General features: G+C 41.0%; 1 protein-coding gene across 1 annotated transcript in view; it reads right to left on the bottom strand.

The window, feature by feature from the left end:
- NXPH2 (neurexophilin 2) overlaps positions 1-17,636 on the bottom strand; it is a 31,940-nt gene extending 14,304 nt beyond the window's left edge. The window contains exon 1 of the mRNA XM_014870841.2: positions 17,528-17,636. Within this exon, the coding sequence (XP_014726327.2) occupies positions 17,528-17,581 (54 nt within the window). The 5' untranslated portion in view covers positions 17,582-17,636. The remainder of the gene's footprint in view (positions 1-17,527) is intronic.
- Positions 17,637-26,983: the final 9,347 nt, after the last annotated feature.

Here is a 26,983-nt window from a genome sequence, read left to right on the forward strand (position 1 = left end):
CTGTATTAGCACAAATAATGCAAACTGGAATGCAAATATCAGTGGATCAGGGGATTCAGCCAGGTGGACCCCAAACCTGCAAAACCTCCAAAGGCCTGAATTTGAGGTCCGTTTAAATAAGCCCTCAGTGAGAAATCTCAGCTCTGTTGGCTTGTCTGTCTTCACTTACAGCAGACTTTTCTTTCCCCTCTTCAAAAGTTTAGATAATAAAAGAATCACAGAATGGTTTGGATTGGAAGGGATCTTAAAGATCATCTTATTCCAACCCCCAGCGAGGGGCAGAGATCCTTCAGCCAGGAAGGCTCCATGGATACTCCTATCCACATTCCCATAACAACCCTTTGACTATTCCCTGCTCCAGGACTCGACCATGCAGGGTAACAAAACCAAAGTGCTCCTTAAACACCTCAGTTTTCAGATTTCTTTAGGGGTTATTCTTTTTTTCAGCTGACTGCAGTTTTGACTTCCCTGGCAAATAATGAATTTGCTTCCAAAACAGACTTCGCTAATTTAAGATTTACTCTGAAAATTACCAATTTGCAGTTGTCAGTTCTCACTACTATTTAAAAAGTTGAATAAACCAGTTCAGAAAGACCCAAAATTGCTAATAAGATTTATACTTACTGCTTAATTCACACACTGACTGAACAGGACAAAATGATATGTTTTTCATTAAATTGTCAAATTCTAAGTCTGTATAAGAAATCTAAGCACTGGTCATGAATTGGTTTGGCAGTGTCAACAAGTGCCCTGAGTAATCTCAAACCCCAAACATTCAGGGGTTAGGAAGAGCAGGTTTTTAGAGCAAGAGATGCATGATGTGAGCTGATAAAGGGAAGCTACAAGAACTGGTGATGTTTAAGTGGTGCCAGGCTTCAAAAGTCACGCAATCTTTCTTGTTCCTAATGCATGTTTTCCCACAGATTGTGGAGATCAAAGAAAGAAACAAATCTAAATGTAACTGCCTAGACCAAAGCTGGTAATAAGTGTATGACAGACATAAAAGCAAGTCCGCTGTAAATGTTTTAAACTGTCTCTTGTGGATACCAAAGGTGGTCCTACAGGGACAGGAAGTAATTCCCTGTATTAAAAGTTAATGTGTTGCCCTATGTGATCAATTACAAAGCTATAAATATGTATGTGCATGAATGAATCAGTAATAAAAATGTGATTTTATAAGTCTCTGAGTCTCCATGATCAGGCCAATAAACTTGTTACAACAAATTACATTGCAGCTTCTGATACCTACAGGAGTGTCAGTTCTTGTGATGAACCATTTCAGGAAGGGCTTGTTTGCCTGTCCTACCTGCCTGTGAAGTTGCAGGAAAAGGATAAATGGAGCACAGCCTTGTGTGCCTGGATCACCCACTGGTACAAACCTAATCCAGACCAATTACAGCCATCAAATTCACCAGAGTATATGCAAGGCAGACTGCTACAGATTTTGGCTCAGAAATTGGTAAATAAATCTGGTTTCCCCGTTCTCCTTGGCTGGGTTTGAGGCTGGGAACCTTCCAGCTCCTGTTCGAGGCATAGCAGCTTCTGCTGTCCACAAGCCATGCATGGAGGAGAGCAGGATGGCTGCACTCAGGGAGAAACAAGGATTGTTATCACCCACCCTCAGGGAACAAGGAGCTTGATTATGTTACTGTACTGAACAGAGTTAGCATTTCCATATCATGATCCAGAGAAGGATCTCAGCAGATCTCTGTCCAGCCAGCAAAATGCAACACCTCACTAGTGCAGATAAGTTGTATGCCTTACAAGATAAGCTCTGGTTCGACTTGCTTGAAATTCTACAAAAATTCTGACAGCTGAGTATGGATCAAAATGTCCAAAAACTTCTGATGTGCAGTTCATTGCTGCTCAATACTTGGGAGGAGATGTCTTTTCTGGAGTGCCAACAACCTGCTTCACTTGGCTGCTTTTCTCCATCTCCATGGTCACTACGTGGGATAAAGAGGCTGGAGGAAGAGGAAGGGTCACTACACTCCCAGTTTGCTCCTCTCTCTGGTTTGGGATGCTGCTTCCCTGGCCTCTAGCCAGGCAGTGATACTCCCAGCACTGCGTGGAAAAGCTCAGATCAGGTCTGATGTTCTACATTTAGAGACATACTTGATTTCCTGTACAGTAAGTCCAAAGTTAATGCACTATACCTGGGTCATTCTTGCATTTTGCATGACTGTACAAGGAAAATATTCCTTACCAGAAGTCAGACCCATGCAGACACCCACGAGTTTCAGTAGGAGGTAACAGGGAAACACGTTGGCTGCAGGCTTAATTTTGCCTGATAGTTACAGACTAGGAACATGCAAATAACTGAAAGGTGTGATTGTGGCAAAAGTGAATTGTAGCACCAGCTAGTCCTGAGAGAATCTCCTCTGTTGCAGAGAATGGTAAACCACCTTTGCCTTTGGCTTTAATGATTTATATGATGTGGTAAGTGAATGAACAAGATAAATGCTGTTTATATTGCTCCACTCTGTCCTCAACTGAGCATTTCTTTTTTTTTTATCCTGTGGCTAACATCACAACTAAACTTTGGTATATGGTCTGAGAATTGATAAAAAACCTTCTCAGCTGTTCTGCACAAAATGCTTCTTACAAAACCATTCCTTTCCTGATTTCCTTCATTCGTATATTATTTACAGAGCAAAAAACCAGAGGGAATCAAATCACACAACCTACAAAAAGAGTGAAAAGCAGGGCCTTACTTGCTCCCAGTAGTGAAGAAATGTAGTGCTAAGACTTGAAACTCATTTCCAGTTTTCTGTGTTCTACCATGGTCTCTAAACAGCACATTATCTCACACACCAGATGTGCAGCTGTATCCAGGAACTACAGGGTGCGATAAGTATGGAATTTCAGCCCTATTTCTTCTTTAATGTTTTAAATCAAATCTTTATTCTTATTTTAATGTAGGTTTTTTCTTGCTTTTCATGCGCTTTGTGGGGTGGGAGAGAAGTGGGGAATTTGCTGTTCAATTATAGAAATGGAAAAAGGAAATCCCATGGGACACATAGTGTTTTAACTTAACAACTCAAGAGAAATCAACATCCACACCTCTAGTTTTATTTAAATTGGTGTAAAATTAGAGTATAGAAACAACTTAATAAACAATTAAGTGAAATTTGCCCACAAGTCAGCAATCTCTTGGCTGCATCTGGAGCTGAAATAAAACAGAGAGATCTTGAAAGTTTTTTGAACCAATGTCAAGTGCTATTCTAAAATACTACTGGGATATTAAGTAATTTGAACACATTACAATAAATATTACTCTTATGTTACTAAGAGGTTTATTTTTATTCTTATAGCAAAAATAATAGTCACAGTGAAAATAATAATAATAGGAGCACTGTTCTGTCTCAAGTGGTGATTTCATGAAGGAGTCAAATGATGTTGCAAATGCCTGTTTTTCATGTATGAGTAGCCATCCTGGAAACAGAGGACATAAAACTTTGCACCAGGATGAATATAAAACCTGGGTCCAGCATGCTAGTTTTCTGGGATATTAATAGTATTTGGGAGCTGGAAGGTGGAATATCAGCTCAAGAGAAAAGAGAGGCCACAGAGGGAGAAAAGAGGTTTTATTCTTCAAGGCACATTTTTGCCTTGATCTTTCTCCAGGAAGGTTCCTGAGCCTGCCAGGAGTCACAGAGCGCTCCTTGGATTCCAAGGAAGGTTTCTGTGGGCTTTGACAACACCTGAACACCAGTGTGGTGCTGTTGTTCCCTGGCTGTGAGCATGGTTTCTGTGGAAGCTGACATGGGTTGGTTCCTCACAGGATCAAATGGCTGCTCACCTCTAAAGGAGCCGAGCCTGATGTGCAGTGCTTGCAGTCATCCACAAACAAATGAGCTAATTAAATTTATTTTTTTTTTTGTGCTCTGGTATACTGCATAGTCCAATTAAGTTGCTAAGCCAATCATCTTGAAATAAATCAACCATATTGTTACATAATTCTTTTTAACAAACAGAGACATCATTATATGAACTAGGTTCTAAGGGTGCCAGATGCTCCTAAACAGGGAGTCTAATTTATTTCGTTGATTTTAAGAAGCAACCCATTCATGTGTGATAGCTTTTGTCATCCAAAATGCTAATTCTTGTCTGAGTTTAAAGTAGATTTCTGTCTTTCTCATCCTTAAATGAGAGCACAGAAGAGCTAAATATGGACCCTCTTTAATTCCCTGTCATACAATCACATAAAAATCTTGTCCCAAAACACTGAATAAATGTCCTTTTAAACACAGCTAATAGGATTGCAATAGAAAAGAGGCCAAAACCACTTCTCAAAATTATTGTATCCAATATGAAAAAAAAAATCTGATCTCTGAAAACAAAGGTTTTGCAGAAGAGCCCTTGCTGAAAGGTTAGCATTGCATAATGGGGAAAATGAGATGGACTGGGTTCCTGGGCAGCCCATGGTGCTGTGCAATAATTATGTTCAACCTTAGAGCAGAGCAGAGCAGCCTGACAGACAGCTCAGAGTCTCTGGCAGACTGGGAAACCTCATTCCCTCTCAAAAAACCCCAACAAGATTATGTGCTTTCGATTTGATTAACGTTCCAAGGATACTGTTAAGGGAGATGGGCAGCAGAGATGTTCCCTTCCAACACTGCCAGTGACGCAGGTTCCTCCAGAGGAGAGCAGGATGCACACATCTAACCCTGCCTCTTTTTATCTTTTTGCCCTTGGTTAATGCTTCATTTTCTCCCAGAGAGAAGATTGTAGGAAACAAAAAACCCGTGTTGGTTGTTTTCTCTGATGCATTCATTGGAGGGTTGAGTGACTCACGCAGAATTCAAGGTATGCAAAGCAGCTTTGGTTGGCAGCCCTCTCCTAACACACCTCCGAGGGTTTCTTGAAGAAATCGCTCTGGACCATTAATAACCTGCACCCTCAGAGATGCACAACAGCACGGAGGAGAAAGAAATGGGCATTACTGAATATTTTCTGTGCACCTCTGCTTACCATTCTGACTTGTTCCTGTTCATTTTGGACCACAACAAAACAGCCTTGCTTTGTACTTTCACTGGGCCAGTGATGATTGAAAGTGATTTCTCTGGATAAAAGCTGAAGAAAAAGCCCCTGTGGTTTCCATTTGGACATTGGAAGGTTGATGTGTTTTGCTGTCACATTCTATTTTTAAATGCATGACACTGCACAGGTGTTCAGACTCCAAATCCTTAGTGGAATCTGTCATCTCTCTGCAGCTTGTCACTACATCAGCTCACAGACTGAGGGGAGAATGAAGTTTCTGTATGGTGAAAACTGCAAGTGCTCAACTGTGGTTAATGGTAATTTCTTTCTGCAGCTGAAAAATATCTCCACATTTGATAAAATTTTCAGGTGTTATAACTGCTTTGAGGTTCATTTGCCTAGCTAGAATTTCTCAAATTATAATTCTACAAGCCTCAATGTGTAGGACACAAAGTAACATTAAAAATGTGAGTCATTTTTGCAGGAGCAAAAGTTAGTCTGAGTCAAAGATCAGGCTGGAGTTTTACCTCTGTGCTTGCTCTCCATAAACTCTGACTGAATTCAGAAAGATGAGACTTACAAAGAATTACACATTTTCTTCCTATGCCTGCCTTAAGCATGTATTATTCTGTATCTCTAGGCATTGTTAAAATGTAACAGAGCAAACAATCTAATAATCAGTATTTTAAGAAAACCATTCTTGAGTTTTCAATCAGAAAAAAATGGGGTGAACCCACACTAATGCTGTTCTCCAAATGTTTGTTTAATCTCATACAATGCTAACGTAGAAAGTATCCCACCCCAGTTCCAACTGGAGAGAAAGGTGGGGAATGAAGCAGCTCCTACAGGACTGCTCCAGAGTCACTAAGCAAGTGCCCATTTCTGTGCCACCCTGGCATCCTTGTCCACAAGGAACATTTCCTTCTGCCTCTGTGGGGCAATTCTCTGTTGATATTGAAAGACCAAACTCAAGACCTGCTTAAATCTCCTGAAGTGAACCATCCATGTCCTTCTACCTAAATGAAAGACAAAATTGTGAATGAAAACTATTCCTTTGCAGATATTATTTAAATTTTGGGTTGATGATCATTTCGCATCCATCACTAAACAAAAACAATGGTGCCTGTCTCAGTGATATCACACTGAACTCCATTTGGCTCTTGCACAACTAATTCAAGTCCCGTGAAGTTTTATTCTATTCCCTACTATCAGTCAGAGAGAGCAGGGAATTGGGGTCCCTGAGCAGTCTGAACCCAAACGTGGCCCAGAGGGTGGATGTCATTCAAGTGTGCTGAAAGAGCCAGCTGATGTTATTGTGAGGCTGTTCACTATCAGGTTTGAAAGGTTTTGAAGACTGGGAGAGGGCCCTGACAACCAGGAAAGACCCCAAATACAGCAACTGTTTTCAAAAAGGCTAAAAACAGTCTGTGAGATTACCAGCTGCTCAGACTCACTTCAGCCCCCTGGGAAATCATGGAGCACATCCTTTCTAAAGTCTGATGTGGTAAGGAAGGGGAAGATGATGACTGGGAATAGACAGCATAGATTTACCACGGCTTTACTAAATTTACCATGATTGACTAAACTGGTTGCCAAATATTTATCAAAAAACTAGATGTGTGGATGAGGAAGCAGAGGAATGTCACCTACTTTGTCCAGGTTTTTTACACAGCCTCCCAAGCACTTCTGCCTCCAAGCTGGGATATTGCTGCCTTGATGAAGGGACAACAGAGTGAAAAGCAGCTGGACTGAGGCTCAGAAGGCAGTGGTTAGTGAATCACACTCTAAGCAGACATCAGGAGCAAGGAGGGGGTCGTGTTCTCCTGTAAGACTGCAGACTGAATTCACAGATGGACTTTGAATCACTCTGTCCATAATCACTATCACTACTGAAGAGATTTGACGTAGTTACTGGAAATCACAGTATAACAGAATAACTCCCCCTGGAAACTAATCTTCCCAAAGATGATTTAAACAATCTTGTATGCTTCAGATTTCATTAAAAAGTTATTTTCAAAATATATTGTTGACATTTGTTGATCTTAGACCAAAGGTGATTATATGAATTCTAGGCTTGATTGGCAGCATTCAATTGAATTTAGCAATTTCCCCCCTTGTTTCTAATGTACACATTCCTTGAAACAAGTCATATATGTATTATGTGGTAAACTTAAAGGACTGCAAAATTCCTGGGATATTGTCTTATCTATACATACTGAGTATGTCACAGGATGAGATGTTCTTCCTTGCTTTGCAATACATCCAGGACTGCTTCCTATTTGAGTTGTCAGGAAGACAGTGTATTTCTTGAACAGATGACTCAAAAGCATTTTGAATAAAACAGAATTTTTTTTTTTTTTTTTGCCTGGTAGGTTTCAAAATATCATGGAGCAGACATACACTTAGCAGCAATGTGAAAGGAGAATTTAATCTCAAATGTTAATTTATGAGATTTGTATTTAAGGAGATTAAAAAAATGATTTTAACTCTGTGAGCTCCTGGTTTAATCTTTCACCCTTCACTTGGATGTAGTACCTGCAGACCCCACTGCTTTCAGGATTCTGACACACCTCAGAGAGGGCTCAACCAGTTAGCCCCGGAATTGAGACCACATCATGAAATTAGCAACCAGATCAGAAAGAAAGAGACAATTATGGGCTTTTATGAGTTACATCAATCACTTGGATTTATTCATATTATCTTACAGAAGATTAATAGATATATAGAACATTAATACACTTCTACAGCAGTGTAATTTATAAAGGGAAAAAAAAACTTTCAGGAAAAGATGTGATGCAATCTACTATTAATATTTTGCTGAGGGGGGATGAGACTGTTAAACGATTCACCTTGCAAACGCTACTTAAAATTGACAAAGGAAGGTTATGCCTAGGAAGGTTATTCTGTATCTTATCCTCCAGGGTCAATAATTCTACACTTGGAGCCTTCTCTGAACTGATTTGTCTATATTTCAGATAGGAACACACTCTGATGCTCCTAACCAAATTGATGCATTTCCCCCACACATTTATTGTTCTTATTTCTAACTGCTGAAAGAAAAACTAGCACCTTCTCTAGCTCTTAATGGAAAGCTTATCTATTAAAGATGATGACTTGTATGAGAAAAGGTGGTGGTTCCAGGCAAAAGGACTATTTTACAGACTACTCTAAATGTATTTCTTTCAGTAATAGGAAATTTGAAGCAATATCAGGTTTATATCAACAGAACACGATTCTTTAATAGCATCTTTCAACAGAAGCTTTTCTTACACACTGACAGCTACAAAGGTTGTCACTGCTTGCAAAGAAATGTGTCCCTTGGGAATTCACGGGATATTTCTTTAATAGGAAATTAAGGACTGAGCAAAAAAACCCATTTAGATATACAATCTGTTTATCTGTATTTCCTGCTGGTATTTTTCTTTTCAGGCACTATCAATTTTACTCAGTGCACTGACACCTCTCAAGAGCTTGCAATGGAAATACTTCATTGGAGAGACTGGTAATGTTTCTGGGTGATATAAGAATGTTCTCCCTAAGCTCTGAGCTGACCAAAATTTCCCAGCTGTATTCATCCTCCTTTTTGTGGCTGTGCCTGGGAGCTCATGCATGGTGCTAATCCAGTCACGTAGTTCACATCTTCAGAATATCCACAGAGCACACACAGTGTCCCATCCTCATGGACTGGCTGAAGATGTCCAGGAAAAACCCAACCTGTCTACATCAAATGCCCATTAAAAAAAAAAACAAAAAAAACCCCAAAAAACCCAAAACAACAACAAAAAAAACCAAAACAGTGAAAGCATCACAGTTTGAAGCAGAAAAAATATTCCAAGAGAATTATTCAGAATATAATGTCTTACTCCTGAATCTATCCCATTTTCTAAATCTGAGAAATTGCCATATTCTCCACGACTCCTCTGTGTTAGGGTTAAAATATACTGTCTAAGCAAATTGGGTCAGCACATATCTTTCCAGTAAGATGTTCTGTGAAAACAGGAAAGGGGGGGAAAAAAAAGTAAATTACTCCAAACAATCAGAAGAAAAGACCAATAAAAAGGCCAAACTTCCTGTGCCTCAGTGTTAATGATGCAGATCTTTGAGGAAAAGGTGCCCAGGAACAGGCAAATAGTGCAGCCTGAACAAAGTGTCTCAAGAGTGAGAGAAAAGAAGATAGCTAAGCATAAAGGGAAAGAATTATGAAAACTTTGTGCACAGTATTAGGAAACATCAGCTGTGATATTTCCTAGGGATTATCATGGGACTTTCTAAAAAAACACTAAGGAAGAATACTAGGAAGTGTTTAGCATCAGCAATCCTACATCACAGGAAGGTATTGGGTAGTTTTCCATGTATCCATTAGATTTGGAGAACAACAAAAGCAGGGAGAGTTTGACAGAAAATCCAGTTCCCCCCCAGTTTCATAACTGGTGCCTAAATTTATAATCCCTAAAAATCACACAGTAAGACACATGACCAAGTGGTCCTTACATTTTAAGACTGCAAATTCCTTTTAGTTTAAGGGCACACCTCACCAAGCACCCCCAAGCTGCTAATCCATGGATGGGCTCTCCCAGGATACAACCCAGCCATTCCTTCCTTGATTTCTTTTGAAGGATCCAATCCACGATGTGGTTTTCACACACTTTTGACAAAGGTTGCAAAAAGAGGAAAAAAATGCTTTCCAGTGATGCTTCTACCACATTGTCTCTTTGCAGGAGCAAGAACATCCTCAGGTAGGTGCAGAAAAAGTCACTTTCCTGCTCTCACTGCATTTGTACATATTCCACCCCACCAAAGTAAATGAACACATTTGTACCCATTGTGTCTCTTCAAGGTAGATCCAAGCAGGTTTCAGTCCTGTTGAGGGCAGGGACTGAGCACTCTGCTGTAGAATACTGTCTCCCCTGATAAATTTGATACTGTCTTGAGAGATCCAAGCTCATTTTCCCTTCTGCCATCCTAACCAGGGGATAAGCACTGGCTTCTTTGTGCAGAGAGAATGGAGGTCCCTGTTCTGGACGTTTTCTTCTGTGTGGGGAGCTGGCTGAATCTCATTCTCAGGTACCACACACAATCTGCAGCTGTTTAATTCAAAGTCATATTGATAACCTCTGTATTATCTTTTAATGAATTTTCCAGAAGTGTGTGTAGAAAACTCCTGACCACATTTAGCCACGATGTTATTGTCAAATTGAAAAAACAAGGAAAATAACCCAAACAAACCAACTGAATTTATGTAGGTTTTCTTACCCCACTAAAATTGATCACTACTCCTTTTCCAGGTGAGTATTTTGAGGGGGAGTCAGAACCACACAAATTATACAACAGCCCATGTTTCCATTACAGCCAAGGAAAGATTTAAAGCTCTTTTGCAGCCTCTACATGCCTGTCCAAAACACCAAAATGTGGCACCCAGGGAATCCTGTTGGACTTCTGATTGCAATGTAGTTGTGTTTTGGCTTCCAAACTTGTTTCTGTTTCAAATACTATTTTAGCCCATTTCCTAAGAAAAATCAAGCTTCTCGTGATGCTGTTGCCCATCACTGAAAGAACTGTTCAGCCATTCTGTGCACTTCAGTTGGACCAGAGCTGGTGACCCCAAGGATAATTAAATTTCTGTTAGATAATTGTAGTGGATGAGACAGGAATAGGGACACAGGGCACATGTTCAGCAGGCTTTATTAATAACTGATCACAGACTGAGTTCATCCCAATACTCTCTGAAAGCACAGAAGGATTTCAGTGGGGTAGGACAAGTCAGTCAGTGACTACTGAATTGTATCATCAGGACTATGGTTTCAACATCTTAACAAAGTCCCATCTCCCTCACAGTAACTGGCGTTATTGAAAAAAATTAAAAATAAATCTAGTAGCTACTCTGGATGGATAAGACAATCCAACCTATCAAAACACAAGAAAGACACAATAGCCATTATATTTATATTTTACCCTATATTAATCTTATTATTCCACCAAAAATATAACTGTGCTGTTCCTTGAAAGAATATTGAAAACTCACCAGAAGGCAAATTTCTGCAGAATGGTGTCCTTAGTCAGCATAAATACAAAGTTTGCTGTTTTAAATTAATTCTTTTCTCCATTGTTCAACATCAAGTATTAAAAACAGCAACACTGAACCCTCAGTCTATGCAAGCAGAGTAACAGATCCCATCCAATACCCACAGAAAGGTTTTGTTGAATAAAAGATGGAGTTTAAATTCCCTGGATACTGCAGCGCTAGGCTGCCCATTGCTGATAACACATAGGTCACACGTGCCTGAATAAAAGGATAATGGGGTGAACACCATAAAATGGATCTGAGTATGAGGTATGTCATGTTTGTTCATCCTTACATTTAGAGACATTTTATTTAATTTAAATCAAATAGGTCCTAACTCAACAATGCATTTATTCCCCTGTCAGAAACTCAACACACTGGTATTATTTTAAGCTAGCTTAGCTTAGTGCCAGAAACTGGATACTGAATTCTTGTCAGAAGAAAAATAAGAAAAGATTTGAATAGTGAGATAGATGAGAATGGCTTTCCCACTCTTTAAGAATTTTAAGGAAAGGCATTAACTGTGATTTCACCAAAACTGATGTAAAAAAAAAAAAAAAAAAAAAAAAAAAACCAACAAAACTGGGATTATGGGTTCTAGGGGGAAGAAAAGAAAGCAGAAAAAACCTCAAAACATTCTGTGCCCCAGGAAGGCAATGTGGTGGAAATGCAGTTTGTTGCATCTCAGAATGCAACCTGGATCTAAGTTTTACAAAACACAGCTCACTGCCACAGTAACATCTTCACAGGTAGAGCGTGTCCCTACACAGAGGGGAAAAAATAAACTTTTTAGAAACAAATGGTTTTTTAGGGCGGAATCTACATCTACAATTCTATAAAACTTGCTCCTTAAAAAACAATCTTCACATCATATTCCAATTATGTGCTTTCAAAGTGGATATCCACGCAGACTTAGAATCGTGATAAATGAATTTAAAAAATGGACAATTTGAAATGGAAACACTCTGGAAATACATTATACAGCCTAGGACCAAAGCTGATAAACCCTTGATTGATTTGCTACCAGAGAGCTTGGACAGAAGCCATCAGTGAGAGGTGAACAGATGACCACTAATAGATTCCGGAAAGGGAGCTCTAACAATGTTACCTGCAAAAAATATTCAATTGGATGTTTCTAAAAATATTTTTTTAAAATTTAAATTAAAAAAAAATTGAAGCTGAGTAGTAGAAAGGAAGGCAGTCTTTCTACCTGCTCTTGGGCTGATGTACTTTGGATAGAGGGGCATCTGCAGGAGGAAGAGGAAAGCAAGGAAGCTGCTGGTTCTCCCAGAGGAACTGAGCATCCTCTGCTTGGAAAAAAAAAAAACTTCGGGAACATGGAGCACAGAGGGACAGGGAAACAGAGGGAGCAAGCAGGCAGCTCACAGCAGAACGCAGCTTAGAAAAAGCTCCCTGGAGGGCCAGAAACTTCTTCACAGCAGTGAGCAGAACCAAGCCGGGGAAGGCGAAGAAGACTGATGGATTTGTCATTCAGCACAGAAGACAGTGCAGTTTGACTCAGAATTAACTCAAAAATGGAAGTTTCCAGCACTGGAAGAGTAATTCAATGCCTGGAAATCGACACAGCAGCTCAGCAGAGGGCGGCAGCAAAGGCTGGCACACAACAGCAGCTGTACCACAGGGTTTGTCCCAGCCCCACAAGGAGTTTAGCATCGGTCTTTTCCTTGCCTGGGGTGGTGACAGAACTGAAAGTAGTCAGTGGGCAAAATTGAATCGGTTTCGAAAAGACTGAGGAGTTTCAATCACCTAATTTTCAAGTGGCCCAGGCTAATATACCCGATAAGTCAGCGGTGCTACAGTAACATTATCGCCTGAGAATCTTTCCACAAAGCTGATTAGCATTTTGTTAGTTTAATGAGTGAAAAACAACACGGGCTTTAGCTCTCTCCCTAGCACTCTGCTCCAGAAACTGAAGGACCAGGCTTCACTCCTGCCTTGCTCCAAATAACATCACTCCAAAAATGCCTCTGTCGTCAGCCAGTCAAGATCAGATTCAGCAGCTCTTTGCCTTTGTATGGAGATGAGCCAGGGAAGGACAGAGTCAGTTATGAAGAATATTCCTCTGGTCTACCTGAGTGAAAAGAAGAAATTTGCCTCTAGGCTCTGTTTTATTTCTTTAGTTTCCCAAAATAATGATGACACAAATGTAACACATCTTGACTATAAAGTGCCATGAACTCTAATTACAGTGCACTATAACATTACTGTTATGTGCCTATTCCTGTACTACAATTTCAGAAGTTTTCTTCTAGGAACCACCCAACTGCCTGGAGTAAGGAGAAAATTCAACTTGGGAACACCTTGCCTGGATTTAGACTCCCAATGGCAGAGACACATACTAGTAACAGCTACAACCAAAGAACTGAGAACAAACCACTGCCAATGAGACCCTTAAATTCCCACTGGAACAGGAATTCCAACTTTCCAAACACGTTAGGAACAACAGAATCAACAAGCAGGTGCTTGCAAGGAGAAGAGACACAGGCAGCCTTGAAGGACAAAAAACTTCAAGATCGGATATTTCATCCACCTTCGTTTCATGCACAAGTAGAACTCTGTTATTGTGGGAATATTCCTATTTACTGTCAGTCTGTCTGTCCTCTGCCTGCAGTAAACTCTCAGGCTCACTCCACCTGCCCATGGGGCTGTTTTACATCCATCATCTTTCTCTCTCTCATATTCACCTATTATTCCCTCAGCAAAGTCCCAGGGCTTTTTTTCCTCCAGGTCAGCCTCAAGCACAGCCAGTTCCTTCTCCATTAAAACCCCTTAAATCTACTTAACAGCAGAACAAATATAGGAGCACTTCTATGCACAGTGTTTTATTTTCCTAGACAATGGTTAAAGTAAGATGAAATTAAGGTTGTGTTTATACTGGTGATTGATTTTGTTAGAAGTATCTGGTCATCACCTAAAACAAGTACCACAATGTCAAGAAATTTGCAACTGATCATAAACATAAAACCAAACATGCTGGATCTGGAGGAGAAGCAGAATGAGGGTTTTGAAGTAGTCTCAAATCTGTACTGTAATGATACAATAACCATAATTGGCCCCAATGCACATAAAAACCTGATTTTAGAGACGTTAGATTCTTCACTTTATTTTTTTATTTCTCCCTATTCTTTCATTTTCACTTCCCAGCTAATAATAGCTTCTATTACTACCAATCACTTGGAACAAAGAGAAAACCTATCTCAAGAACTACAGCTCTTTAAATCTACCTTAAATGATAGTCAATTGTTCCAAATCTATATTTACAGTAAGCACTGCCATTCCAGGGAGAGCAGAGCATCACGCCAACACTGAAATCCCTGCTGCAAAGACAAAACGACTCAGACAACTGCTGGCCCAACTTCATAGCCCTTCATTTCCTCCCCACTCCTAATTTGTTTCCTTGAACCTCTCTGTTAACTGCAGCTGAGCTTAGAGCCGACACAGAACACCAGCCCACAAGAAGATTCCCTATAGGAAGGGAATTAGCATTTAACAAAACACTAGCAGGGATTCTATAAACTGCATTATCCTAATGCTTCACTTACTTCAATTCTCAACATGTAGAACTCCATTACTTCCAAAGAGATAACTAACAGGGCATTCAGCAATTATGTGACAATTGGAAAAGCTTACTGAAAATTAATAGTAAAGCAAGCACACCTATTAATGATAACACAACACAGTAATTTTTCATCTTCTTATCAATAACAGCCCAGACATGCACAGACTGTGCATTCCAAATTGTTGTTTTGTTCCATATTGTCAACAGAAGGTAAAACTGGCTTTAAAAATTAATGTATTTATACGGGAGCAAGTTAGCACCTTAACCTGACTCAACAGCAGTCTTCCTTACTGCTTAATATCTCCAAATATGCAAAATATTTTAGGAAATATGTATGTGCTATTGCTGCATGCATACTGGTACCCTATCTATTAATCCAAATAATAATCTAGAAACATGCTGCAAAAATACATATATGCTGCATTTAAAGTACTAAACACTAACTTCTGACTGGACTATGTTAGATACAGCCTAAAAAGAATCACCTAATACTGCCTTCAGAAACTCAGTGAGACACTGCCATAATCTCCTCAAATTTGTGAAGTTTCACATGGATTTCATCCTAATTTATGCATCTTTAAGAGGTGGGTAAGTAGACAGCGCACTTTGATATCTGAAAGACAGTATTTGAAGTTCAATCTATTAAAATAAAAAGCACTTCTCCCTTCACTGAAAGGCAGTGCCAAAATATTTCCCATTCTAACACCTCCGATTTTATAAAAAATTAAGACTGCCCCATCAGGAAGGGGTTGATGGTAGCATTCCTGGCTTACTAAAAGGCTGCTGTATTGCATCACTGAAACCCAGGATTTTTATTTTTTTTTTTCTGAAGGCTGAAATGCTGAGCCTTCACTGTATTACTAATATTATCTACATTGATTTTTGATTAAAAAAGGAAAGAAAAAGTCAAGAATCAGTAACACCAATGCCTCCCTTCTAAACCTGCTAATCAGATTCCAGGAAGCCACCAGTCCCTCCAAATTCTGGCTGGAGAACAAAGAATAGCAGACTTGCATGCAGTGCATTACCACCAACATCAGATATTTCTTAATTTATAAGCTTTAACTTTAACTGGATGTTCTGGTAAGAGCATGCCAAAATGCATTTACATACCTTTTTAGTAGTAGATTAGCATTAAAAGGTACACCTAAAATGCCTCACAAATCTTACACATTCTCATTTTGCTTTATTATTTAAACTAACTTACCTAAGCTATGAAACTAATTGACTCTAAAATCTCGTTGGTTTGTATCTAAAGAATGCAGAAAAAATGAATCCTCCTGGGTGAGCTCAGTGCCACATCCACCTGAGAACCTGCATTGGCTATTTATGATTCTTGTTTGATTCAAGGCAGCAACTTTGCTTCATTTAGTCAGTCTTCACTCACAGCAAGCAACTTCCCAACATCATCCATAAAACATCGCATAACAAACCCTATCCCCACGGTACAAGTTTCAATTGATCCCTTTGATAGCTCTTAAAAAAAAAAGAAAACAAAAAAAGAAGAAAAAAGGAGGGTGTGAGTGAGTGAGGTTGTAGGTGTGAGGAAGGAGTTTTTATTTAGTTCCCTCCTGCTCAGCAACTTTGTAATCCATTTGCTGTTCTCCTTTCCCATCTCTCACCCCTGCGCGTTGTTTAGTTGGAAACTGGGCTGCAAGAATGTGAAGAATGTAAACAGCCTTTTATTGTCCAAAAGGATGGGAGTGTGAAAGAAATGTGCGCCTTATCGCAGGGCTGCAGCTCGCTACTTCACTGCTATGATAAAGTGCTGGAGCAAAAAACATTACACGACAAGCACAATCCAAAACCGGATTAGAATTTGACATAAGCTTCCTCAAAAACTAATCAATCACCTCACGCTGTAATACTAGACTCCAGCTCTTAAGGAGGGTGTTTAATCCCTTCAAGGTTTATTACACACTCCCTATTGACTACTGCGTGACAAACTTTCACGTCCAAGGCAGCTGGGGAAGAGAGGCATAACTTTTGCAGCAGAGGTGTTTATGAGAGTAACATCAAAACTCCCCCCAAAGCAGCTAGTGAAGTTAAAATCTTTTCGAAATAAAAGCGAAGATGGCCAAACTCTTTGGCAAATGCGTTTTTTTCCTCTTTATGAACACGAGCATCAGTCCATTTGCTTCCTACCATCAGCGCCCCACGAACGAGGCACTGGGCGTGGGAGAAGTTGAGCTCCTCGCCCGTCCCCAGCCGCGCACCTCGCTTCGCCTCCCTCCCTTCACAGCTCCCAATTTCGCAGTCCGCACATCTCACCTTGCCACCACGTCAGTCCCCGCATTCCCCCACCGCATGCAGCGGAATATTCAGCACAACACCGGCGTGTCCCACAGTTTCTGATAAAAATTAATGAAACGCCTGGGGTGTTTCGCCGCAGCAAGACGAAATTAACGGGGCAGCTTCCCGAGCGCAGGTGACTCTACCTGCACACCCAGCTATGTCTTGCACGCGAAAAAAAAGGCGCTTGAGGCCAGCAGAAAACTTTCCGGGAGCGGGCAGTCTCGGTGATGCTCGGCACACACACACACACACACACATCCCTCCCATCCCTGCCCGCGGTATTTTCCAGCTCCCGGCGCATCCCGGCCCCCGGGGCCGCGCTGGGCTCGGGAACGCGAGCATCCCGCATCCCCAAACGGGGCGAGCAGAGACAAAACCGCTTCATTAAAATAAAATAAGAAAAAAAAAATTAAAGAAAAAAAAAGAGAGGAAAAAAAAAAAAAAAGAGAGAAAACCAAGAATATGTTAGGGGCTGTGGGAGGCAGGTTTGGGGAGCTGCTCGGAACCGGGCTGCAGAAGGGACCGCGCCCGCCGTTCTCCCCGGAGGAAGGCACCGGTGTCCCCAAACCCTCCGTGAGAGTCCGGGAGCCGCAGGGACGGAGACTTACGAGCTGGAGGACGCCCTGGACCACGACGAGGGGCAGGGGCTGCAGGGGCACCATCCTGGCTGCCGGTCTAGGCGGCGACTCCCCCGGCGCGGGTCTCGCTCATCGCCGCTCCGGGAGGAGGACGGGGGGCAGGACCGAGCGCAGGGACACGCCGCCCGCTGTCCCCGCTCACGGGGCGCTGCCAGGCAGCGGCCAGAGCCCGGCACTGCCGCGGAGCTCGGCTCGGCGCCGCTCGGCTCGGCGGGCGGCCATGGCGGGCGGGAGGCGGGCTGAGGCGGGCGGGAGGCGGCGGCGCTGCCCGGCTCCCCCCGCGGGGCACGGCGGGGTCCCCTCACAGCCCGCGGCCGGGCCCGCCGCTCCGCCGCCCTCCGTGCAGCACGGAGCCGCGGCTGAGGGGAGCGGTGCCGGGGGCGGTGCCGGGGGCGCTGAGCGGACCCCGCTGCCCCGGGCGGGGCGGCCCGGCCCTCACGGCAAGTTTAAAGCGGCGGCGGCCCCTCCTCCGCCCCGCCGAGCCTGGGTGCGCTCTGCGAGCCGCGCTGGAATGCCCGGCCGTGCCGCTGTGGGCAAGCACAGACAGGGGGAAGAGACTCGACGGCCATGCCGCGGTCCCGGCTTTATAGGGCGCTCTGTCACAACTTCTTTCTTTATGGGGATCTGCCTCCCGGCACCCGCAGACGGCTGGGCCGCCACGGTCCGTGTGGGGAAACCCGACGTGTTTCTGCTTCGCGGCTGTGAGCAGACACGGTGGGACGGTCCGGGGACACCCAGACTGTCCCGGGGACACTGAGCCTCTTCTCCCAATAAGTCACTGGGGTCAGATCAATTTACTAACATAACTTAATGAATACTCTCTAGATCCATTGTTGAGATAGCCATGAGCAGACTGAACCCTGTGTTTTTGAGCTGCAGGAGTGACAACCGTGTAAGGTGGCAACTTCGAGAGGGGAAATAAAGTTTTGGGTGCAGGAGGCTGGGTGGAATGGTGACCTTATTTAGCCAGGTTTGGCACACGTGTACCACACACACAGCCTGGGCTGAAGCAGTGCCACCATAGCAGTGACACCTGTGTCAGGCCTGACAGTGCCTATGTTTGCTCATCAGTAATTCCATGGTGCGATATGTGAGCTCTCTGCCACCAGGCTGAAGTACAAGGAGTGGTTTCAGTTTCCAAACCCTGCCTTTCATTTGTCAATTACTTTCCTTTTAATTCTCAGCCTCATCTTCTCACTAGGTCTATGTTCAGGTTACATTTTGACAGTCCTTGTATGTTCAACTGCTAAAATCCTTGTCAGTGGAAACAGCTTTGCAATCCCTCTTGTGGCACATGAGAGCAGCCACGATTTTACCAGATAGTGATTGTGGTTGTTTGGTCACATCCCACTGGTTCCCTTCCTAGCTCTGCTGCAAGGTGTCTTGTAAAAACTATCAGGTGCATGTGAAGAGCCATAAGTCACAATCACTCATTTGAGTTTAGACAAAATGCTTTATCTATAGCAAAAGAATTTACTTATAAAGGGAGCAACTTAAAATTAGTTCATTTGCAGTAGATTCAAAGATTCAGAGAAAACTGAAATAGTGATGGTCACCAAGTCAATGCATTATAATGGAATTCAGGTAGTTACTTTTTGTAGCAGTATTCAAATGTTCTTTTTCATAGAATCAAAGACTCTCAGAATTATTTGTGTTGGAAGGGATCTAAAGTTCATCTTGTTCCATCCCCTGCCTGGGGCAGGGACACTGCCCACTATCCCAGGTTGCTCCAAGCCTCATCCAACCTGGCCTTGAACACTTCCAGGGATGGGGCAGCCACATTTTCTCTGAACAACTAATCTTTGCTCTAACTCTGCTCACTGTCAGTTTGAAGCCATTCCCCCTTGTCCTGTCACTCCATCCCTTGTCCCCAGTTTCTCTCCAGCTCTCCTGGTGCCCCTTTCGGCACTGGCAGGGGCTCTGAGGTCTCCCCAGAGCCTCTCCTCTGTTCTCCAGACCGCATACCCTCAGCTCTCTCAGCCTGGCTGCAGAGCAGAGCTGCTGCAGTTCTCAGAACATCTCTGTGACCTTCTCTGGACTTGCTCCAACAGGTCCATGTCCTTTGTATCTTTGAAGTAAGCACGGAGCTGATGTGGTGCTGCAGGTGAGGTGTCATCAGAGTGGAAGGGGACAGGATCCCTTCGCTCGACCTGCTGCCCATGCTGCTTTTGAGACAGCCTGGGACACGGGAGAATTTCCGGGCTGTCAGAGCTCATTGCTTGGTCGTGTTGAGCTTTACATCAACCTTCTTCTTGGGTATACCTCTCTCCACTCAGACCGCACTTAAGCTTGGGATTGCCCCGACGTCATTTTAGTGCCACCATTTGATATCCTGTTTAATGCAGAACGATCAGAATAAAATACGTTAGGATTTACCCGTATTAGAATTTAAACCCGAAAAGTTGCGTGGACGGAAAACAGTCAAACGCTGCTATGCGTGTGTTTAATGCTGAGCAGCGGCACTTTGTGTGGTGCCGAAATTGTTTTTTTTTTTTGCGCTCGATATTCGGGGCCCCGTGGCGAATGGACACATCTCGGGCGCCCTCTGCCGCCCGCAGGCGGTACCGCGGCCCCGCTCGTGGAGAGTCGCTTCTCCAAAGGCTCCTAAGGCTCTAGTCAGAATTGGGAATGCTCAATTCGGATAAGTATTTAGGTAGATCTGGTCTGTATTTAAAAAAAAAAAAAAAAAAAAAAAAAAAAAGCGCTCTATAAATTCAGGGGAAAGCTGAATTTCTGTAATTGGCTTTTAATGGAACAATAGCGTTGAAACTAAAGTACTGCAGTTCTATCCTATTAAATACCGAGTCAATGCAAATGACATTAACTTTGTCACACAAGATCCCAGAAGCCAGCCTGAAATCATACTTTTTCCAGATTAAGTAGCAGTAAATAATTGTAAAGCGCTTTGAAGATAAGAAGCATCATGCACAGTAAGTGCTAAGAATTATTGTTATTTGCATTACTTGCCAGAAAAGTCACAGTAGTGGTGGCTCAGAATAGAAGGCCTGTGCTTTGCATTCCCTTGCTTTGCCGTGTTAGCATGATCTTCAAACATCATTTAAACAGGGATGGGCAAATTTCCTGGTCTAATTTTAAGGCACAATAACTGATAGTTGGTTCATCTCAGGAAATAATGGTTGTATATTGCAGGAAGTAATCCTAATTTCCTTAGAAATGGATTGATGAGCCAGCTGTGGAAAAAAAAACAAACTAAAAGCTCAGGATCCTGCTAAACCATCTTGGCTGCTACAAGGCAGTGAAAAATACCTGATTAATACATGATCTCTAATGCTTGTGCAAAAAGTCAGTAGTAATTTTTGTTCCTTTATCAAGTAATTTGTCCACACAAACAAGTTTGATGCCTGTAGTTAGCAACAAACCCATCCGTTTTCAACCCCAATTCAAGTTTCAAATCTCATTCCTCTGAGTTAAGTTAAAGCATTGACGTCAACTTTAATTTCTCTTAGTCCTAACACTCCTCACTCTGTTTCCAGCTACTGGGAACAGTGGACTGGAAAGAGCTGCCTGTGTCATTCTGTCCATCTCCCTTAACTGCAGACAGTAAAGTGTGGGGTTTTTTTGGAGACTCTTCAAGATCTGCCTTTAAATTAGCTAGTTTGGAGTAGCGGAGTTTCACGCTCCAAAAATTCACACCTCTGGCATTTGAAAACCTCTTTCTAACCTCTAATTTTTAAGTTTACTGTATTTGATAGCTGGATCCTTTTACAATCAACTGCTTTATGTTAATTAGGTCTTCTTCCTAATTATAATAATGTGTAGCCCAAAAAATTTATAAGGTACAGATTCCCACTCAAATTTTATTAATCATGTGAGCCAGGCAGTCTCTCTCAGGAAATAGCACTCCATTTCCTATATTAATCTAGTAAAACTTTTCTTTTATTTGTTCCCATTGGAATAAACATCTATATATTTTTTTTTTAATTTTTTTTAAGTGTGGGTGAACATTCAAATCTAGATGCTGGAGTCTTGTGGAATGTTATTAATGCCTGATTTATCTCTGTTGAAAAGAGAGTCTTTGATACATGATGTACTGTATTTTCCTTGTCTAGAATGCATCCCCATTATATTTTCTCTGGATTGTTCCAGTCATTCCGAAGTATTATCCAGATCCTTCACACTACTGAGTGCCTGCTGCTTCTGTGTGAGCAGCATATTTCAATAGCAAGGTCCTACCTTGCTGGAATTGCTAATTAATTTATTGAATAGCTAATTAATTTATTGAATACCAGTGGTCCCAAAGATCAATCTTTGAGGAACCCTATTAGTTATTTCCTCCCAGACTTTGAACACAGTCTCTTAAACCATACCTTACCCTCTTCACAACTTTTTCCTAACCACCCTCTCCAGCCTATTTGTTTCCCTCCATGACATCCAATCATATTTTGACTGAAGTGCTGATAAATGATTCTGTTTCTTTTGTCTATAAAATTAGTAACCTAATCAAAGGCAGGTAATGAAATATTTGTCATCCTAGAATAATCTACCTTTCTGAAAAAAAGACCTTAAAACAAACCAAAACACAGATTAATTTATCCCATATTCTATTTCTCAGTGTTTCCAAGCCTTTTTTTCTCCTTCAGGTTGCTTTCAGCAGCTTTGCATATTTCTAAAGCTCATATTTGCTGATGCTGTGTTTCTCTTCATATTCTTAGGAATTAGGTTTGCATTTGCTATTCTACATTTATAACATTCCTGATTTCATAGCTTTATTGCTGATCTCCTCTCTCTGACTTGCAGTTTCCCAAGTTGGTCATTTCAGAGTTCAGAAGTGAGAAGTGTCCACTTCCATCTCTCCACTTGTCTGAGCACGTCAGCCTTTGGAATTCCATTTTACCCAGGGTGTTGCAACTTCCATTTTCTCCTGCCCTTTGATTAGTAATATTTGCTCTAAGATTCAGAATATTCATTCATATTGAAAGCTAAAGTAGGAGATTAATTTGAGGGAGATTGATTTCCTTCCAAAGAGAGAATGCCTTGGGCTTTTTCCTTTCCATGTACTTTTAAATGAGGCTGAGGAGTCCTGGCTACTTTTTCAAGTGATCTTTTATGACTCTCAGTTTGTTACACTTTCTGACCTCTAAAAAATAAATTAACTTTGATTGTCAATATTTTGCCTTATTTTGGTTGTCTGTGCTTATCTTTAAATGCTAAGCTATTTTTTATCTAGATAGTCCCAACACACTCAGCACTGGGACATTAAGAACCCAAGTTAAACTTCCAAATTTTAGAAACTATTTTAGAAATGTCAAAACAGGAAAATGGGAAAGATTTTGGAAGGAACATTAAAGAAAAGAAGTAATGATGGGAATCTGCTTTCAAGGAAAATGGGTTAAAGAGAGCTATTAAATAAAATTGTTTTTTAAAGTCATACCAGCTAGAGTTATTGCAGAACTAAATATTCAAAGAAAGCAATCACGGCATTTGAGGGCAGAGTGACTGCATTAACACCCTCGGGGGTTTTTCCCTACCTTCAAAATTTTTAATATGTTTTGCTCATCAGAAATTGATACATTATTTAATCAGTTAATTTCTTGCAAAGGAACATTTTCTCATTTATAATGAACCCTCATGTGAGATTCATTTATGCTGTGGCTACCCTGTTTAATTTACCTCTAAGGTTCTGAGCTCTAAAATTGCTTTAGTTTTAAGTTTTGTTTCTGTTTTCAGGGGTTTTTTTTAAGAATCTAATTTTTTAACTATTTCTTTTCTCATAGAATATATTTGTAAACGTGTACCATGTGTTTTATATTTAACCCAACAGACAAAAGATGCAAATCTGCATTATGACAAAAAAAATTTGCAGTGTAATTCTATTAAAAATATCCGACTTTATAATATGGGACAAAAAAGTCCCAGAGCTGTGCTAAAATTTTGTCTGTGACTTGAGAGATTAAATTTGCTGCTGCATTCATTTAGTACTGAAAAAAATAGTGTTCAGCAGATGCTTCCAAATCCACTTCCCTTTCATGTTATTACATTTCTAAGTCATAATCTTTATATTAAAAGATGCATTTTTTTATTGTCACTTTTCATATAAGGAGCGATAAGAAAATATCTGTATAAAACATGTACAATTACTAATATCAAGGTGAACTCTGTCTAGTTCTAAAAGACAACTCCAATATAATATTTTTAATAGAGTTTCAGCAAGGTATGGACATAAATAGCTTAAAGGGATAATAACATGCCTAAGTGAACTTTTTCAGAGGCAGAGAGAAATGTATCACATTATGCCTTAAAGAGGCCCCATGTGGTTTTTAAACCCATCATTTTTTTCTGGCCAAATTGGCCAAAATAAGAATGCCTTTATTTACATAATTTCCAACATAAGTGACTTGAATCTCCGATGAAGACGTTGTGCTCTGCATCTCTTTTCACATTGTTTATCAGCAGATGTCAGATTGTGTTACTCTTTTTTTATTGTTCTAAATCTACCCAGGCTACAGCCCAGCACATGTCCCAGTGGCCTTTGGTGCCTTCAGAGATAAAATTGTTCATAAAACATTCAGAACGTGCCTTCTGTTATCAGAACAATTAGAGCAGGTTGACAAATGCAAGAGCTCTTATGTAAATACGTAATTGGTTAATATTGAAAACTGTCACAAATTCTTTATTTTCCTTATCATCTTCCACAAAGCCAAAGCAATTATTCACAAGGTGTTTTTGTATCCCAGACAAACAGGGAATTTTTCGAGCCTTCCTCATGTCGGGCCACTTTGAAGAAATTTACGTTTCCCAGATGCTACCTGTAACCTTGTTACCAGCAAGCTGAGCTGGAGAGTAAGCACAATTCCTTCCACCTTCCCTTTCAGTTGTGGCCCAGGTGGGGTCAGGGCTGTTGGGAGAGGAGGGAATTATCTTTGGAAGGTTTGTTCAGGAGTGAGGAAACCAACACAAGCCTCTTTTTCTTTAGAATCCAGACCAGAATCGCTGAGGAGCTTGGAACTTGGAAGCAATGCTTTGACCCTCTGGAGAAACAGCTTCCCTCTGAGGATGAAGAGTGTGAGAGAGGCAGACTTTCATTTCTGGCACAGTTGTTTTGGAGGACTGGCAAAGCTGCTGCAAAGGTGCTCTGTTCAGCATTGGAATAAATCAGAGGGCCTCAGGAGTCTTCAATGAAACAAGGTAGTTTATGTTGTTTTTTTTGGTTTTCATTTGCTGGGATATTTTTTTTAAGTCTGTGGTCTCTGGAGACCAGGTACTTGGAAAAAAAAATTAAAATGTGGGTTTGAAGAATCTTGGCATAGAGAAATTGTTTTGGTTTTTTTATTTGATCAGAAACTCAGGACAGGGGCATGGGTTTGTAATTAAGTTTGCCATGTATGCAGTCAATGCTGTTTAGCTTTGCTTTATGCTCTGAAACCCATCTCAATAAGGGCAAGATGTCTAAAAATGGTGCAGTGAGACCAGTTGGATTATCTAAGGAGGGCAGCAGTGATTTTTAAGGAACCTATTGAATTCCTGTATGAGGTCACACCACAGTTTGTTCTGTGTTGACCTCAGATTTACCATCCAGCTCAGGGCATAGATACCTGTATGAAAATTGTAGTTCAGCAGGGAATGTTATGTAAGCTTTGAGAGAAGTGGTATGGAGCAAGTTTCCTCAGTTGTGGAAAGTGTGGTAGAAATCAGCCTGAGTTGGCCTTGAGAGTACAGGAGTCCAAAATTGCAGCTTGGGGTATCATCAATATCATCAGGCCTGGTGCTGCTGGACTGAACAGGAGACATCATCCCTCTGCTCATGGGAGACAAAGCTGTAAACTGGGTGTGACTGGGGGATGAGGAGCAGAGTGTTGCTGCTGGTGACTCTGAAGAGCTTTTCTTTCACTTACAGCAGAAAGAGGCATATATATGTCTTATTGCATTCATTTTTATCCACTGAGTCTTTGACAAATCTATCATGCTCTCATTTTTCTTGCAGAGATCTGTCAATTTTTTATGGTTGTAAAACTAAGTTGAAAAGACCCATGAAAGCTTCCACCAATTTTAAAAGTTTCAGAGTTATAGAAAGAAAGATTTGACAGATCAATTTTTCTTTTCTTTTGAGTGGAATCAGGAGGGAAGAAGACAAGAAAATATCTAGATGGATGAGAAAAGTTTTCTCAAATCAAAAGACGTTCTTCAGAAGTGTTCCCAAAATTAAACCCTTAACAGACTACTTTGATCTGATGATTAGAGGAGACAAGTGCTACTGTAACTTTTCAGCCAGCTAATATTGTCAATAAAATAATGAATTAAGCAAGACAAAATCTGTGGGATTAAGTAATTTGTAAAAGATTGGGATTTTGTACCATCACTCAATTCCCTCCTTATTCTCACATCGCATAAGGCACGTTGTAGCCAGATTGCAAATACTTAAGTGTAACAAGTAGAAATTTGCAATAGTTTTTTCAAATTTCATTCGAGTCAAACCCATCGGTATAAACATGTAGTGCTCTGTTCTTTCTCATCTGTAGTGATGCTCCAGTCATTTCAGGGAATAGTGGACATAAATATAGACAGGTTAAATCTGAACTACACAGATTTCTTCAAAGTTATGTCCAAAAGCTTTGAAGTTACCAGGGATCCTTGTTTGGTAATTGCAATTTCCACAAGCTGACAGCATTTGTAACAGTTTGCTAGAGACACTTACCATAGTTAATCTTCTATGACAACCAATATTCAGGATAAAATCAATTGATACAAGTGCTTAAAAGAATAGGTTTTGCAAGACAACCCTTACTATAAGGAGTAGATGGGTGCTGGGACATGAAAAAGAGAAAAAATAGTTGTAGTGAGGAGGTTTATATCTGCTCTATTTGTCTGACCTGTTGTCCAGAGGTTTATTGGTTTCTTTTCAGGAGTCAAGAAGAATAGCTTGGATAACATATTATTTATAAGTTAACTTACATTTACAGTATTCGAATATTATGACATTTTAAGCATCTTCTATCCTGAGAAAAGATGGAAAACACTTATTTATCTTTTCAACTGAACAAAGCAGTGGGGTCATGCAGTTAGATGTGATTGCCTGGTAGGATATGGAAATTTTTTCATCTCACAAGAGAGACCAAGTGCCACACATAAGGTTGTTATATCCATGATGACTTTTTTTATTTCCTGTGCTTTTCCTGCAGTGCCACATCTGGCACATGTTGCCTAGGCTGTTTGCACACATCAAACTTTTCTTGCTGCTGCATTCCCAGAGCGTGCAAGTTCTTATCTGTGAGAGCTGGCAGCCTTTTATCCTGCTATTGCTCATCAGGGCAGAGAGTTAGCTGGTGCCTCTTCCCTTCCATTTGTGACTGCCTAATGAGCTTCAAAATATGATCAGTCACTCTGTAGATCGTGTTCAGTATTAAAAGCAAATCACTGACTGTAGGCAGGAGGTCATTCAGCATTGCCACTAACAGCTTTTGATATTTC

Source organism: Sturnus vulgaris, chromosome 7 (genome assembly GCF_052056855.1).
Source record: "Sturnus vulgaris isolate bStuVul1 chromosome 7, bStuVul1.hap1, whole genome shotgun sequence".
Classification (NCBI taxonomy): Eukaryota; Metazoa; Chordata; class Aves; order Passeriformes; family Sturnidae; genus Sturnus; species Sturnus vulgaris.